General features: G+C 44.7%; 1 protein-coding gene across 1 annotated transcript in view; it reads left to right on the forward strand.

Annotated features, from left to right (window-relative positions):
- Window positions 1-4,249: 4,249 nt before the first annotated feature.
- Window positions 4,250-16,906, forward strand: part of LOC140455375 (cytochrome P450 2K1-like) — a 31,267-nt gene continuing 18,610 nt past the window's right edge. The window contains exons 1-4 of the mRNA XM_072550180.1: window positions 4,250-4,505; window positions 7,025-7,187; window positions 13,135-13,284; window positions 15,032-15,192. Coding sequence (XP_072406281.1) covers window positions 4,314-4,505; window positions 7,025-7,187; window positions 13,135-13,284; window positions 15,032-15,192 — 666 coding nt within the window. The 5' untranslated portion in view covers window positions 4,250-4,313. The remainder of the gene's footprint in view (window positions 4,506-7,024; window positions 7,188-13,134; window positions 13,285-15,031; window positions 15,193-16,906) is intronic.

Here is a 16,906-nt window from a genome sequence, read left to right on the forward strand (position 1 = left end):
AAGGCACAGCAACTTCTTCCCTTGTTCCTGTAGTAACTTTGAGTAGGTCCCGCCTGGCCCAGGGGATTTAATCTATCCTTATGTTTTTCAAAATTTTCTGCACATCCTCCTTCCTAACATCAACTTGTTCTGGCATATCAGTCTGTTTTGCACTCTCCTCTGAAATGTCAAGGTCCCTCTCAGTAATGAATACTGAAGCAAAGTATTCATGAAGGACCTCCCCTACCTCCTCTGACTCCAGGCGCAGGATTCCTCCACTATCCTGATCGGCCCTTCCCTCACTCTGGCCATCCTCTTGTTCCTCACTTAGGGTTTTCCTTAATCCTACCCGCTAAAGCATTTTTGAGTTCCCTTCTAGCTCCCCATTCTTCAGTTCCTTCCTGGCTATTTGTAACCCTCCAGAGTCCTGTTTGATCCTTGCCCCTCAACTTTAAGTAAGCGCCCTTCTTCCTCTTGAGTAGATGGTCCACATCCCTTGTCACTCCAGGTTCTTTCAACCTACCGTCCCTTCCTTGCCTCAGTGGGACAAACCTATCCATCATTATCAGCAAGTGCTTCCTAAACAACCTCCACATTTCTGTTGTGCATTTCCCTGAGAACATCTGTTCCCAACTTAGGCACCCCAGTTCCTGCTTAATAATATTGTAATTCCCCCTCTCCCAATTAATTATTTTCCCACACTGTCAGCTCCTATTCCTCTCCATGAGTATAGTAAAGGTAAGGGAGTTGTGATCACTATCACTGAAATGCTTTCTCACTTCGAGGTCTGACACTTGGCATGGTTCATTGCCAAGCACCAAATCCCTCCTGGACACACCCGACAAAAACTGCTCCATCTAAACTATTTGAACTAAGCAGGTTCTAATCAATATTGGAGAAGTTAAAGTTACTCATGACAACAACCCTGTTACTTCTGCACCTTTCCCGACTCTGCCTACCAATCTGCTCCTCCATATGGTCATATTCCCATATTCCTAAATCCTGGAGCCCCACACTAATGTTCCAGAGACGTGAATTCAAATCCCACCAAGGCAGCTCGGGAAACTTGAAATAAATTAGTTCATAAATCTCGAATAAAAACTCGTCTGTTGAGCAATTATCACAAAAATGCTGGATAATTGGAAAAACCCATTAATGTTCTTCAGGAGAGGCAATCTGCTCTCTCCACCCAGTCTGGTCAATGACGTGCATCTACCTGTCAGAGTGTTTTTCTCAAACTGTCATCAATAACTCCCATTTTCTCACATTGTATACGACAGCCAATTTGCACACAACGAGCTCCAACAGACAGCAATGTGAAAGTGACCATGGAATCTGATTTCTGGGATGGTGACTGTGGGCTTGAAGACCAGGAATAACATCCCTTCTCTTCCTCAAAACAGTGTCATGATGATCTTTTATATCATCCCGAACAGACAGTTCGTGACTTTGTCTCAAATAATACACGGCAGCTCAACAATGCAATACTCAATGTGTAATCTACAGGAGCACAAGCACTAATTATTGTGCTCAGGCTGAGAGTCAAAATGAACCCAGAACCTTGTGACCCAGAGGCTAAAGTGCAACAAAAGTATCACCATCTCGTCCAAACTCCGAATGTGATTGAGCTTCCTCTTGTCATTTAAATTCCAGTGATCGGATCTCGAGCTGATCCCTCCCTTGGTTAAGCTGCTGGGTTGACAATCAAACCCAGTTACCTTCCTACTTTTTAATTTGCTGTTGAGATTGGCCGATTGCCAATGTCCTGCTGACTCAAGGTACTGCATTCCTTTCCCACGTGTCTCTGGATAATAATCATTAAATACCTCGCACAAGGAATGGTCCTGGAAATCATCCAGACTTTCTGTGGGCTTTATCAACCTAACCTCTCCGTGTGTCAACAATTCTTCTAACCCCATAAATGTTGCTCAAGCGCCAGAACATTAACCTGCACGTGAAATGTTCGAGCCGGCCAATGTTTGGTCAACAAACGTAACTCATTACTGGATTGGCTTGTTCTAGCATGGGACCATCTTCATTTTTTTTTGTTCATTTGTGGGACTTGGCCAGCAAGGACAGCCCATCCCTATTGAGAAGGTGGTGGTGAGCTGCTTTTTTGAATCACTGCAGTCCACTGGCTGTCTGTCTCTGTTGTGACTTTCTAGCGATCGATACAACTGAGTGGCTCGCTAGGTCAGTTCGGAGGGAAGTTGAGAGTCAACCACATTTCTGTAGCTCTGGAGTCGCATGTCGGCCAGATCAGGTAAGGATGGCAGATTTCCTTCCCGAAAGAACATTAGTGAATTGGATGAATGGACAAACACTGGAATTGGGAGGATCATTGGTTAATAGCAAATCAGAAGAGAGGGGAAGATTTCATTTAGTGCCTCTCATTCCCATCTATAATGCAGTACCTGAGAGGGTTGTGGAAGCAGGGCAAATGGGAACATTGAAAGAGAATAGGCCAGACACTGAGAATGACAATGAGATGCTGACACTCTCGTACCTGTCTCTGACTGAGGTGGCATGGGCAGCACGGTGGCACAGTGGTTAGCACTGCTGCCTTGCAGTGCCAGAGACCCGGGTTCAATTCCCGCCTCAGGCGACTCTCTGTGTGGAGTTTGTACATTCTCCCCGTGTCTGTGTGGGTTTCCTCCGGGTGCTCCAGTTTCCTCCCACAGTCCAAAGATGTGCAGGTTAGGTGAATTGGCCATGCTAAATTGCCTGTAGTGTTAGGTGAAGGGGTAAATGTAGGAGAATGGGTCTGGGTGGGTTACACTTCGGCGGGTCGGTGTGGACTTGTTGGGCCAAAGGGCCTGTTTCCACACTGTAAGTAATCTAAAGTCAAAGGCCATTCATGTGTCAATTAAGGGTGACTCAGTGATGGGATACCAATCTCTGTGGAGCTGTCTCAGCAAAACATTCATTCATTCCTCATGGCAATGTCTTGGTCAGTCAGAGTCAGCCTGATATGAATTTAACCAAATGCTTGGCATGAAATAATTCTCTGGTGCATTATCCACGGAATCATCTCGACCAGTCAGACCCTGTTTTCCCATGAATGAGCAACCTCTTCTCGTGTAGCACAACCTGTTGTTCCCTAAGACTGGACAACAGAAGAGATCATAGACATAATTGCTTGACATGTATCACATGTAGAACAGGATGGTGAAGAAAGCATTTAACATGCTTGCCTTCATTACTCAGACCTTTGGACAAAGGAGTTGGGAACCTCATGTTGAGGTTGAACAGGATGTTGGTGAGGCCTCTTCTGGAGTCCCATGTTCAGTTCTGGTCGCCCCATTATAGCATGGTTAGTATTTAACTGGAGAGAGCTCAGAAGGGATTTACCAGGACTTTGCCTGGAATGGAGGGTATGAGTTATCAGGAGAGGCTGGTTAGGTTGGGAGGTTGAGGAATGAACTTGTAGAGATTTATAAAATCACGAATGGCAGTGTCCCTTCCCTAAGTCTGGGGGCATAGTTTTTAAGGTGAGAGGAGAAAGATTTTAAAAAAGACCTGGGGGCCAACGTTTTTGCAGAGAGAGGGGTTCGTGTGTGGAATGGACTTCCAGAGGAAGTAGTAGATAGTTACAATGTTTAAAAGACTTATAGATAAGTACATGAAAAATAAATATTTTAGAGAGATATGGGCCAAGTGCAGGCAGGTAGGATGAGTTTACTTTGGGATTATGTTGATCATGGTCTGGTTGGACCAAAGGGTCTGTTTCCATGTTGTATGACTCTATGACCTGTACCGGATGCCTCTTTTATTGGGAAACTCAAGACTGTACTACTAAGCAATGATTCACCACATGGATGTCAATAATCATTAAGGTGTGATTTGGAACAGCAGACCTGCAGAGATATAATTCTCTGCTTTGCTACATGTGTGTAAGGTGACTAGATATCCTTATTTCTCATCGGAACCCGTATCCCGGGAATGAGAGTCTTACCATAAAACAACGTCAGGTTAACCTGTCCAGACAGGCTGAGCCAGAGTCAGCTGTGAAAGTTAGCAGCGCTTCCTCTGAGTGGAATCTTGCTGTGCCTGAACATCACTCCCCCCAGGGACTCCAGGGCAGGGCACCACCATTTTCTGTACCCTTTATCAGAAGCTGTCCTATACTTTAAACTGAAGCTCCGGGAATGTACACCGACCTGTTTAATAAAATAACCCAGCACACAGCAAGGTAGGGGTTAAAGAGACAGGCGATGAAGCAAAATGAGGCGGTTCTTTGGGAACTATTAAGTGGAGGGTTGGAGTGAAGGTCAGCCCACACTATAACATCAGGACACCAGTGGCTCCACTTTGTGTGTGGGCACTTGGGCACAATGGCTCTCCTCAAGCTCTTCCCCACAGACTACACCACGGCCCTATTGCTGCTGGCCCTCTTTCTCTTCCTGGTCGTGTCCGTTATTCGGCGGAGAGTTCCCAGGAATTTCCCTCCTGGACCGACTCCGCTTCCTCTGATTGGAAACCTGCACCAACTGGACCTCAAGAAGCTGGACTGGTCTCTCATGGGGGTAAGTGAGAATCCTTCACTGGGGGACTGTCTGAGGGATGGGGCGGTGTGAAGGAACAGCTCCCAAGAAGAAGCTCACAGAGACCGAGAGAGACACAGAAGGAGAGAGCCCGGAGCTAATCTGGAATCCGTGATCAGGGAATCTGTTATCTCGCCTACGATCTCTGAACTTTGCTCAGACTTTGATTGAAAAGAAAAAATAAATTGCAAAGTTTTATCACTTCACAGCGAATCATGCAGTATAAGAGGAAAAGTAAATATTTGATTTAGTTGACTATATTTAATTTGGAGGTGCCGGTGTTGGACTGGGGTGGACAAAGTTAAAAATCACACAACAACCAGGTTATAGTCCAACAAGTTTATTTGGAAGCAATAGCTTTTGGAGTGCTGCTCCTTCATCAGGTGGTTGTGGTGTATAAGATTGTAAGACACAAAAAGTGTATAGCAAAGGTTTACAGTGTGATGTGACTGAAATTATATATTGAAAAAGACCTGGATAGTTTGTTCACTCTCTCATCTATTAGAATGACCATGTTGGTTTCAGTTCTTTAATATGTAAATCACAAAACATTTTTAAAAGCCACATTCTCAAGTGAACTTTAACAATTGGTGCCACATTCGCCCAGATAATGTATGAAAGGTGTGAGCTTCCTTCTGTGAGACTGTCTGTGCCACAATGGTCAGACTGATTCTAATCTAAAAAACAGGTTTACAGAATCTTACATGGATTCATGCCGTTTTTGAGTAAAGTAAAATGTAATTCTGTAAGTACAGATTCACCCTACTAACATATATGTGCATGTGTACATGTGTGTATGTGGGTATTGGGGGGATGTTATGTGGGTCTGTGAGAGAGTGTGTGTATGTGTGTGAGTGTGAGTGTAAAAGGGTATAAGTCTGTGAGAGGGTGCGTGTGTGAGTGTGGGAATGTACTTGTGAGTGTATGAGATAGGGTCTGCATAAGTATGTGTCTGTAGGAGAGTGTGTATGTGTGTGTGTAGGAGTGTCTGTGTGTGTCTGTGAAAGTGTAGGAGTATATGTGTGTGCGAGTGTGTGTAGAAGTGTCTGTGTGTGTAGGAGTATATGTGTGTGTGCATGTGTGTATGCGTGGATGTGGGAGTGTTTGTGTTTGTGTGTGTAGAAGTGTCTGTGTGTGTGTGTGTGAGTGTGTGTTTGTGTGCGTGTGTGTAGGAGTGTTTGTGTGTGTATATATGTGCATGTATGTGTGAGTGTATAGTGCAATGGGGTCACCTGTAGTGTGACATGAACCCCAGGTCCCAGTTGAGGCCCTCCCCATGGCATTACAGGAAGTACAAGGAAGGGAGGATTGAGATTCACTTTTCAGGGGGATTAGAATAAGGAGGTAAAACTACAGAGGAAAACACAAGGTAAACAGAGAATTGGAAGAGACAGCCAGCATGAGAACAAAAGCATACCTCACATGACACCAGGGTCCAGTCCAACAGGTTTCTCTGAGGTCACAAACTTTCAAAGCACTGATCCTTCATCAGGTGAAGGGGCAGCGCTGTGAAAGCTTGTGATTTCAAAACAACCTGTTGGACTATATCCTGGTGTCGTGTGATTTCTGACTTTGTTCACCCAGTCCAACACTGGCACCTCCACATCATCGAGTAAAAGCAAATGATAAGATAACACTTCCATTTAGCGTGAGGGGGATTGCAGTAAAATACTGTCACTGTGCCTGTCTGTGAATGCACAGAGTGCGGTAAGCAAGATCAGTGAGGTGCTGGTGCAGAAAGTCATGTGAGAATATGGCCTCATGGTAATGTGGGGCAACTAAATCTGAAATCATGACTGGATCTCAAATATTTGTGGATTGCAGGGAAAGACAAGGAGGGAATGGAGGAAGAATGGAAAGGTTTATGTGGGTTTTTGTTATCGAGTCATACAGCACGGATGCAGACCCTTCAGTCTAACCAGTCCATGCTGACCACAATCCCAAAGTAATCTAGGCCCACCTGCCTGCTCCCGGCCCATCTCCCTCCAAACGTTTCCTATTCATTCACTTATCCAACTCCAGAGTGGAACAGCATCTGTTGGTGAGTCCCACTGAGCGTGGGGATAACTTATATTTTTAAAGACTTGCTGTTCAATCGATCTGATAACATTCCCTCCTCAAAGTCACTTTTAATTGTTTTCACAATGTTGCCAGTGTTTGATTTACATAGACTTTGCTCCCATTTGCTATCGGCGAGGGGTCCCAGCCAAAATATCAGAGTCGCTGGTCGGGCATTTTAAAAAAAAAGACTAATTTCAATCCATTTACATGGATTGTAGTGGCAAATGGAATGGATTTATAGCTTTCAGGGGGTCAAGCAGATGGAATGCGAATTGTGGGTCACTTTGCTGGAATCGACAACAGAACAGACGTGAACCAGGACCGGATTGGGGAGCTCGGATTTAAAGCTGAAGGAATTGTCCATTTTTCTCTCATTTGTTTTCTCCCTCTTACAGCTGACCAGGAACGAAACCTTAGTGAAACTATTCTCTCTTTGTTAGCTCGCAGAGAAATATGGAAATGTATTTTCAGTGGAGCTCGGCCCACTGAAGGCAGTGGTGTTGACTGGTTATGACACAGTGAAAGACGCTCTTGTGAATCACGCTGATCAATTCAGTGGGAGGCCACCCATCCCGATATTTGACGATTATTCATTCCGAACTGGTAACTTGACACTTCGTCTTTCTCTTCGGTCTCCTCCTCATTTCTCCCAACTTGATGCATCACAGGGATAGATTGTCGATTGTTGGAAAAACCCATCTGGTTCACTAATGTCCTTTAGCAAAGGAATCTTACCTACTTACCTGGTCTGGAGTACATGTGACTCCAGACCCACAACAAATCTTACATATTTACCTGGTCTGGTGTACATGTGACTCCAGACCCACAACAAATCTTACATATTTACCTGGTCTGGTGTACATGTGACTCCAGACCCACAACAAATCTTACATATTTACCTGGTCTGGTGTACATGTGACTCCAGACCCACAACAAATCTTACATATTTACCTGGTCTGGTGTACATGTGACTCCAGACCCATAACAAATCTTACATATTTACCTGCTCTGGTGCACATGTGACTCCAGACCCACAACAAATCTTACATATTTACCTGGTCTGGCATACATGTGACTCCAGACCCACAACAAATCTTACATATTTACCTGGTCTGGTGTACATGTGACTCCAGACCCACAACAAATCTTACATATTTACCTGGTCTGGCGTACATGTGACTCCAGACCCACAACAAATCTTACATATTTACCTGGTCTGGTGTACATGTGACTCCAGACCCACAACAAATCTTACATATTTACCTGGTCTGGCGTACATGTGACCCCAGACCCACAACAAATCTTACATATTTACATGGTCTGGCGTACATGTGACCCCAGACCCACAACAATGTGGTTGACTCTTAACTACCCTCTGAGCAATTCGGGATGGGTAATAAATGCTGACCTGGCCAGTGACACCCTCATCCCATGGATGAATAAAGAAAAAAAATAAAACTAGGAGGAAATATTTTGGAAGAGTTCTGGCACAGTTCCTCTTTCGGTTTGTTATTCTCCAAATTTCTCACCCTTGTTATGAAGATGTGGGTGTACTGTACCTTTAAGAGACCTGAAAGCTAGCAGAACTATCTGACACAGCACCAAGTGTTCTGGGCAAGGTCTAATGTAACATTTGCTTGAACAACTCAGAGAGTCAAAGAGTCATAGAGATGTACAACATGGAAACAGACCCTTGTGTATTTACCCTATCCATGCCCCTAATGATTTTACAAACCTCTATAAGGTCACCCCTCAGCCTCTGATGCTCCAAGGAAAACAGCCCCAGCCTATTCAGCCTCTCCCTGTAGCTCAGATCCTCCAACCCTGGCAACATCCTTGTAAATCTTTTCTGAACCTTTTCAAGTTTCACAACATCTTTCCTCCAGCAGGAACACCAATTGACCATGGTATCTTCCCTGCCAAGTAGATATTGAATGCAGTATTCCAAAAGTGGCCTAACCAATGTCCTGAAAAGCTGTAACACTACCTCCCAACTCCTAAATTAAGTTCTCCCAGTCTCTCTGAACCTGCGCTCCCCTCAGAATTGCATCCTTTAATTCATTTTGCATCTCCTTTATCCCTATAGCTGTTCATGATACTTCCCAATTTTGGTTTAATCTCCATATATTTAAATTGTGCCCTGTCCATTTAAGTCTTAGTCATTAATATGTATCAAGAGAAGCATTGGTCCCAGGACCAACCCTTGGACAACTCCCACTATAAACCTTCCCGCAACCTAAAACAAAACATCATTTCACAGCAGTATCTAATTTCCCACGCAGTCAAACTCCACATTGTCATTGTCTCTTTTATTCCGTGGGGTGTTACTTTGGCACCAAGCCGATAGCATGACATTTTGTCCAATGTCTTTTGGAAGTCCCTGAATCCACATCAATTGCATTATCACAACCAGCCTTCCTGTTAATTTTCCATGTTGCATCTTTCTCTCACTGCTATTATTAACCTGACAATTGTCAGATTTGCCCCGTATATTGTGTGAGGGGATTACCGTGGTTTTGGAAATGTGTGCCATGATTGGATAGGTGTGTCACATTCTTGAAGAGGCTGTCTAAGATGATTGGATAGGCGTGTCACATTTTTGAAGAGACTGTCTGAGATAAGATGGTTAATCCATTTGCCCGCTCACTCGAATGGTGTTGAAATAAGATGTTCCCTGGTATCTTTATGAAATATATATCTGCGACAAATATCCGATATCTGAAAGCTCGGCTCAGTTCCTGAAGAGCAATGATCCGTTTGCTGTTTCTGAGATATCCCTGGGACCTTCATCCCTCCCGTATTGGTCTGAATCAGTAACAAGCCATTGCACTTTTTCTTTGTGCGTGTGTCCAGATGCAGCTTGTGTTTGACTGCATGATGGCTCTGGAGCTGTGGATGGACTCACTGTGGAGCATCCACGATGCTGAGGAGGTCGTGGATAGCACGTTTAGTGAACTGGTCACACCGCAGGTTAGAATTGCTGAGGGAGACAGTGAATGGGTGACCAAAAGGCAGAAAAAGAGTAGGAAGGCAGTGCAGGTGTCCCCTACAGTCATCTTCCTCCGAAACAGGTATATCATTTTGGATACTGTTGGGGGAGATGGCTCACCAGGGGAGGGCAGCAGTTGCCAGGATCATGGCACCGTGGCAGGAACTGCTGTTCAGAAGGGCGGGAAAAAGACTCGCAGGGCCATAGTCATCAGGGATTCTATTGTCAGGGGAGTAGATAGGTGGTTCTGTGGCCGAAAACGACATTCCCAGATGGTATGTTGCCTCCCAGGTGCTCGTGTCAGGAATGTCATTCTGAAAGGGGAGGGTGAATAGCCAGTTATCGTGCAGCAGTTTGGCACCAATGATACAAGTGAAAAACAAGATGAGGTCCTGAAAACAGAATTCAGGAAGCTCGGAGAGAAGTTCAAGGACCTCAAAGGTAGTGATCTCAGAATTGCTACCAGTACCACGTGCTAGCCAGGGTAGAAATGAAAGAATAGGCAGGATGAACATGTGGCTTGAGGGATGGTTTAGGAGGGAGGGGTTCAGATCTGTGGGACATTGGGACTGGTTCTGGGGAAGGTGGGACTATTACAAATTGGACCGTCTACACCTGAACCAGACTGGAACTAATGTCCTTGGGGGAATTTTTGCTACTGCTGTTGGGGAGGTTTTAAACTATTGTGGCAAGGGGCTGGGAAGCTGAAGAGAAGACTAATAGACAGTGAGGTGGAAAATAGAGACTGTAAGGAACAGGATCATGAAGTTAGCATTACCAAGGGGAAGAGTAGGCAGAGGGCAGATGAATACAAAGGAACTGGTGTTCTAAAGTGCATATGCTTTAATGCAAGGAGTATAGTGGGTAAGGCAGATGGACTTAGGGCTTATAATTGGTGTCTGGGAGTATGACGTTATTGCGATCGCAGAGACTTGGTTGAAGGAAGGGCATGATTGGCAACTAAATGTTCCAGGATAAAGATGCTTCAGACAGGAGAGGGAGGGAAGTAAAAGGCGGGGGAAGGAGTTGCAGAGCTGGTCAGGGATGATATCACGGCTGTGCTAAAGGAGAACACTATGGAGGGCTTGAGCAGTGAGGCATTATGGGTTGAACTGAGAAATAAGAAGGGTGCAGTTACATTGTTGGGGCTGTCCTACAGGCCTCCCAGCAGTGAGCATGAGGTAGAAGAACAAATAGGGAAACAGGTTATGGAAAGAAGAAGAGGCAATCGCGTAGTGGTGATGGGGGATTTTAATTTTCCAAATCTTAACTGGGATACACTCCGTGTCAGACATCTGGATGGGGCAGAACTTGTAAAGAGCATCCAGGAAAGTTTTCTAGAGCAGTATGTCAATAGACCAACAGGGGAAGGGGCCATATTGGACCTGGTGTTGGGGAATAAGCCAGGCCAGGTGGTAGAAGTTGCAGTGGGGGACCTCTTTGGGAATAGTGACCACAATTGTGTAAGTCTTAGAATACTTACAGATAAAGATGAGAGTGGTCCTAAGGGAAGACCAAGGCCAAGCCCAATTATATCAAAATTCGGCAGGAGCTGGGAAATGTAGATTGGGGGCAGCTATTTGAAGAGAAATCCACATTTGATATATGGGAGGCTTTCAAAGATATGTTGAAGATAGTGCAGGATAGGCATGTCCCTTTAAAAACGAGGGATAGGAAAGGCAAGATTCATGAACTGAGGATGACAGGAGAAATTGTGCGACTAGCCAAGAGGAAAAGGGAAGCATACATAAGGTCCAGACAGCTGAGAACAGAATGGGCCTTGGTGGAATATTGGGAAAATAGGACCAACCTTAAATGAGGAATCAAGCAGCTAAAAGAGGTCATGAAATAACCTTATCAAGCAGAATTATGGAGAATCCCAAGACCTTTTATTCATACATCAGAGACAAGACAGTAACTAGATAGAGTAGTCAAGAAGGCATATGGTATGCTTGCCTTCATCAAATGGAGTATTGAGTATTAGAGCTGGCAGGTCATGCTAAAATTGTACAAGACTTTGGTTCAGCCGCATTTAGAACACTGTGTACAGTTCTGGTCACCACATGTGGATGCTTTGGAGAGGATGCAGAGAAAGTTTACCAAGATGTTGCCAGGGATGGAAGGAGTTAGCTATGAAGAGAAGTTGAGTAGATTAGGATTGTTTTCATTAGAAAAAAGGAACTTGAGGGGGTACCTGATTGAGGTCTACAAAATCATGAAGGATATAGACAGGGTGAATAGAGATAAGCTTTTTCCCAGGGTGAGGTACTCAATAACGAAGAGGTCACGTGTTCAAGGTGAGAGAAGAAAAGTTGAAGGGGGATTCACACAGAAAGTACTTTACACAGAGGGTGGTAGGTGCCTGGAACATGTTGCCAGTAGAGGCAGGCACGGTAGATTCATTTAAGGTGTGTCTGGACAGATGCATGAGGAGGTGGGGAGCAGAGGGATACAGATCCTTAGGAATTGGGTGATAGGTTTAGACAGTGGATTTGGATCGGCACAGGCTGGGCTGAAGGGCCTGTTCCCGGGCTGTAAATTTTCTTTGTTCTTTGGTCTGCACCTTCACCAGTGTTTCTCTCTGATGAATTTGACTGTGATTTTGTACACTAGGCAGCTGCATTGTCGAGCTCTGCAATGGTCTTCCCTCTCAATGATCATCCACAGTCGTTTCCTTCATGAAAGTTGAAATGGATAACCCACCCATTCCCTCAACTCTCCTCTCGACTGCTTCTGAGAGAAGAGGTTTAAGCAGTGCAAATATTAAATATTCAGACAATCTGATAAGCTAATCTACTGCAAAGGTCATGGTCAAACCTGTGAGTATTATTTCTGGAAAACAACGGGAGAGATCAGTGTTCTCTCATCTATCAGTTTGGGGGCATTGACTTCAGCCTGAAGATAAATCATGTACTTTCCCATACCATTGAGTGATCTTTCCTTAACATGTTAAAATAAAATAGGAGAGTATAATTAACTAGAAAATGGGCAAGGGCATGTTGATCGAGGAGATAATTTTAGTGTTAACCAGGTGACATCAGATCGAGTGCTCCTCATGCTCTTGTCCTGAATCTTTCAACATTAAAAACATGGGAATATAATGGTAATATTCCATATTCCTAAATCCTGGAGGCCCACACTAATGCTCCAGAGACATGAGTTCAAATCCCACCAAGGCAGCTCAGGAAACTTGAAATAAATTAGTTCATAAATCTCAAATAAAAACTCGTCTGCTGAGCGATTATCACAAAAATGCTGGATGATTGGAAAAACCCATTAATGCTCATTACGATGGAGAATGCAGAATCTGGGAGGGTGGTGGAAGAATGGTCAATAGGAACCTCCAAACGGAATACGCCAGACACTGAGAATGACAAGTGAGAGGTTAGACTAATGGGCTCATGACCCCAAAAAGCACTCATGGATACAATGACCTTCCTCTTGGTTGTAGAATTGTGTAATTCTCAGGAAAGGAAAGGGTGTTAGAAACCTGGGGTTTGGCAGCACTCACAGCAGAACCTGTGTCCAATATTTGATCAGCTTTTCGTGTGTCACTTTCAGGTGTTGTATTCAGTGACGGGAAGTTGTGGCGGGAGAACCGAAAGTTTGTGATCTCAGCTCTCCGAGGCTTTGGCATGGGCAAGAAATCCATTGAAGACAGGATCAGTGAAGAGGCCAGCTTTCTTGTTAATGTGTTTGAGAGTCACAAGGGTGAGTGCTTGGTGGGACATGACATGCTGGGATTCATGGTTCCCTCGAAATTGTCATCTACAGAAAAGATTTTCACTTGATTAAAAGTGAGGATCCTTCAGTTGCATTAATACTGTTGGGGCAGTCAAATGTGAGCAGGCCCCAGAGACACTGGCCTTTGATGGACATTAATACCACTAAAGGTTATAGCAGTTCAAAACTGCATCATCAGCTTCATCACACGAAGGATGATTAGTCCCTGTGTGATGTACTCCATTCACAAAGTCTTTCACCACTGTTGGACACTTTAAGTTAGGTTAGATTCGAAATATCCTTTGTCTGTTTTAGAGTCACGGAATCATAGAGATGTACAGCACAGAAACAGACCCTTCACTCCAACTCGTCCATGCTGACCAGATATCCCAACCTATTCTCGTGCCATTTGCCAGCATTTGGTCCATATCCCTCTAATCCCTTCTTATTCATATACCCATCCAGATGCCTTTTAACTGCTGTAATTGTACCAGCCTCCACCACTTCCTCTGACAGCTCATTCCATACACACACACCACCCTCTGTGAAAAGGGCACCCCTTAGGCAAGTTTTAAATCTTAACCCTCTCAGTTTGAACTTTTGCCTCCAGTATAGACTCCCTTATCCTGGGATAAAGACCTTGTCTATCCACCCTATCTATGCCCCTCATGATTTTATACACCCCTATAAGGTTACCCCTCAGCCTCCAATGCTCCAGGGAAAACAGCCCCAGCCTATTCAGCCTCTCACTATAGCTCAAACCCTCTAACCCTGGCAACATCCTTGTAAATCTTTTCTGAAACCTTTCAAGGCACAGAACATCCTTCCTAAAGGATGGAGACCAGAATTGAATGCAGTATTCCAAAGTGGCCTAACCAATGTCCAATACATCCACAACATGACCTCCCAACTCCTGTACTCGATACTCTGACCAATAAAGGAAAGCATACCAAATGCCTTCTTCACTATCCTATCTACCTGTGACTCAACTTTCAAGGAGCTATGAACCTACACTCCAAGGTCTCATTGTTCAGCAACACTTTCCAGGACCTTACCAATAAGTGTACAAGTACTGCCCTAATTTGAATTTCCAAAATGAAGCACGTCACATTTAACTAATTTAAAATCCATCTGCCACTCCTCGGCCCATCTGATTAAGGTCCTGTTGTACTCTGAGGTAGCCTTCGTCACTGTCCGCTACACCTTCAATTTTGCTGTCATCTGTGCACTTACTAACAAAGCAGGAAAGGAGGGGAACTGGTCAAGGGAATTAAATTCCTGGCCAGAAGTTCTTTCTCAAAATAATTTGGTCATAAAACATTTGTTTTTAATGATTCGTAAAGAGTAGCAATTTATGAACATGACCACAGTGGGAATTGTCCAGGAAGTTTAAAGATTTGATGAGCAATTGTTGTGCTACCCAGTACCATTTGATGGATCCTCAGTGCAGTCACGTTGGTGAAAGAGAATCGAAGATTTTGGAACAATCAAATGTAGCAGCTTTGGAGCTGAATTGAACTGAAATCACCCTAATCCTGACCCTCGATTCACATAAAATGCTGGCTCCCAGCACAAAGTGTGTACAATATGTTGTGATGGATTCCATCACAGATAGAATCTTGTATCAGTAAACTGCATCTTATCTAACTTGAGCTTTTTAAAAGAGAACAATACTGGAAGTATTTGTGGTATCTCCAGCTTTAGTTTTTCTCTGAAATACTATGTTTGTTCACAGGTCAGCCTTTTGAAACAGCACAGATATTGAATTCGGCCGTGAGCAATATTATCTGTTCCATTCTATTTGGAGATCGCTTTGATTATGACGACAAAATATTTAACTCCCTCACAAACATGAACAATGAGATGACGACATTGGCTGGAACAGCTTCAATACAAGTAATTATCTTTCCATATTACTGTACTCGGGGCGATTATTTGCAATTTGGTGTCCATAATGATCCCCTCATCACTCCAATGTCAAACAATGACCATCTCCAGTAAGACTCCTACAGTTACCTGGATTACATCTCTTCCCACCCTACCTCCATTGTTCCCGATGCAGTCTCCTTTACATTGGGGAGACTGGACGCCTTCTCGCAGAGCGCTTTAGGGAACATCCTCAGGACCCCCGCACCAATCAACCACACCGCCCTGTGGCCCAATATTTCAACTCCCCCTCCCACTTTGCCGAGGACATGCAGGTCATGGGCCTTCTCCACCACCGCTCCTTCACCACCCGCCTGGAGGAAGAATGCCTCATCTTCCGCTTCAGAACACTTTAACCCCAGGGCATCAATGTGGATATCACCAGTTTCCCATTTCCCCTCCCCCCACCTTACTCCAGTTCCAACCTTCCAGCTCAGTACCGACCCCATGACCTGTCCAACCTGCCAATCTTCCTTCCTACCTACCTACCCACTCCACCCTCCTCTCTGACCTTCATCCTCACCTCCATCTACCTATTGCACTCTTGGCTACCTTCTCCCCACCTCCACCCTCTTCCCATTTATCTCTCCACCCCGGAGGCTCTCTGCCTTAATTCCTGATGAAGGGCCTTTGCCCAAAACGTCGATTTACCTGCTCCTTGGATGCTGCCTGACCTGCTGTTCTTTTCCACCATCACTCTAATCTAGACTCTGATCTCCATCATCTGCAGTCTCACTTTACCATCTCCAATAAGAGACAATCTAACCACTGTCCCTTGGCATTCAGTGTTGCCATCACTGAATCCCCACTGTCAAACATCCTTGGGTTCACCATTAATCAGAAACTTAACTGGGCTTGCTACATAAGCACAATAGCTACAAGAGCAGGTCAGAGACTGGGAACAGTGCGATGAGGAACTCACCTCCTGACTCCCCAAAGCCTATCCACCAACTACAAGGCACAAGTCAGGAGTGTGATGGAATACTCCCCACTTGCCTGGATGGGGGCAGCTCCAATGACACTCAAGAAGCTTGACACCATCCAGAACAAAGCAGCCCCCGCTTGATTGGAAGCACATCTACAAAACTCCACTCCATCTACCCCCCGACGCTCAGTAGCAGCAGTGTGTGCCATCTTCAGGAAAAACTGCAGAAATTCACCAAAGATCGTCAGACAGAACCTTCCAAACCACCAACCACTTCCATTTAGAAGCACAAGGACAGCAGATACATGGGAACACTACCTCCTGCAAGTTCCCCTCCAAGCCACTCACCATCCATACTTGTTCCTTCACTGTCGCTGGGTCAAAACCCTGGAATTCCCTCCCTAATGGAATTGTGGGTCTACCTACAGCAGGTGGACTGCAGCGGTTCAAGAAGGCAGCTCACCCCCCCCCCCCCGACCTTCTCAAGGGGGCAACTAGGGACAGGCAATAAATGCTAGGTCTCTGAGTGAATAGAAAAACCTGAGCTATTACAGGTTCAGAGTGTTTTTAACGTTATGTTTCAGTCAATTATATTAACATGTGAGGGTCCCTGACATGGAATAAATTCACATGTAAATGCTGAAAAAGTAAGATTTATGTAAATCATTTTACATAATTGTTACTTGACTCTGACATCAATGAGAGAGAAGATACCAGTCTAGAATGACTATGTGAACAGAGAGGTCTCAGATACTACAC

Source organism: Chiloscyllium punctatum, chromosome 30, assembly GCF_047496795.1.
Source record: "Chiloscyllium punctatum isolate Juve2018m chromosome 30, sChiPun1.3, whole genome shotgun sequence".
Taxonomy (NCBI): Eukaryota; Metazoa; Chordata; class Chondrichthyes; order Orectolobiformes; family Hemiscylliidae; genus Chiloscyllium; species Chiloscyllium punctatum.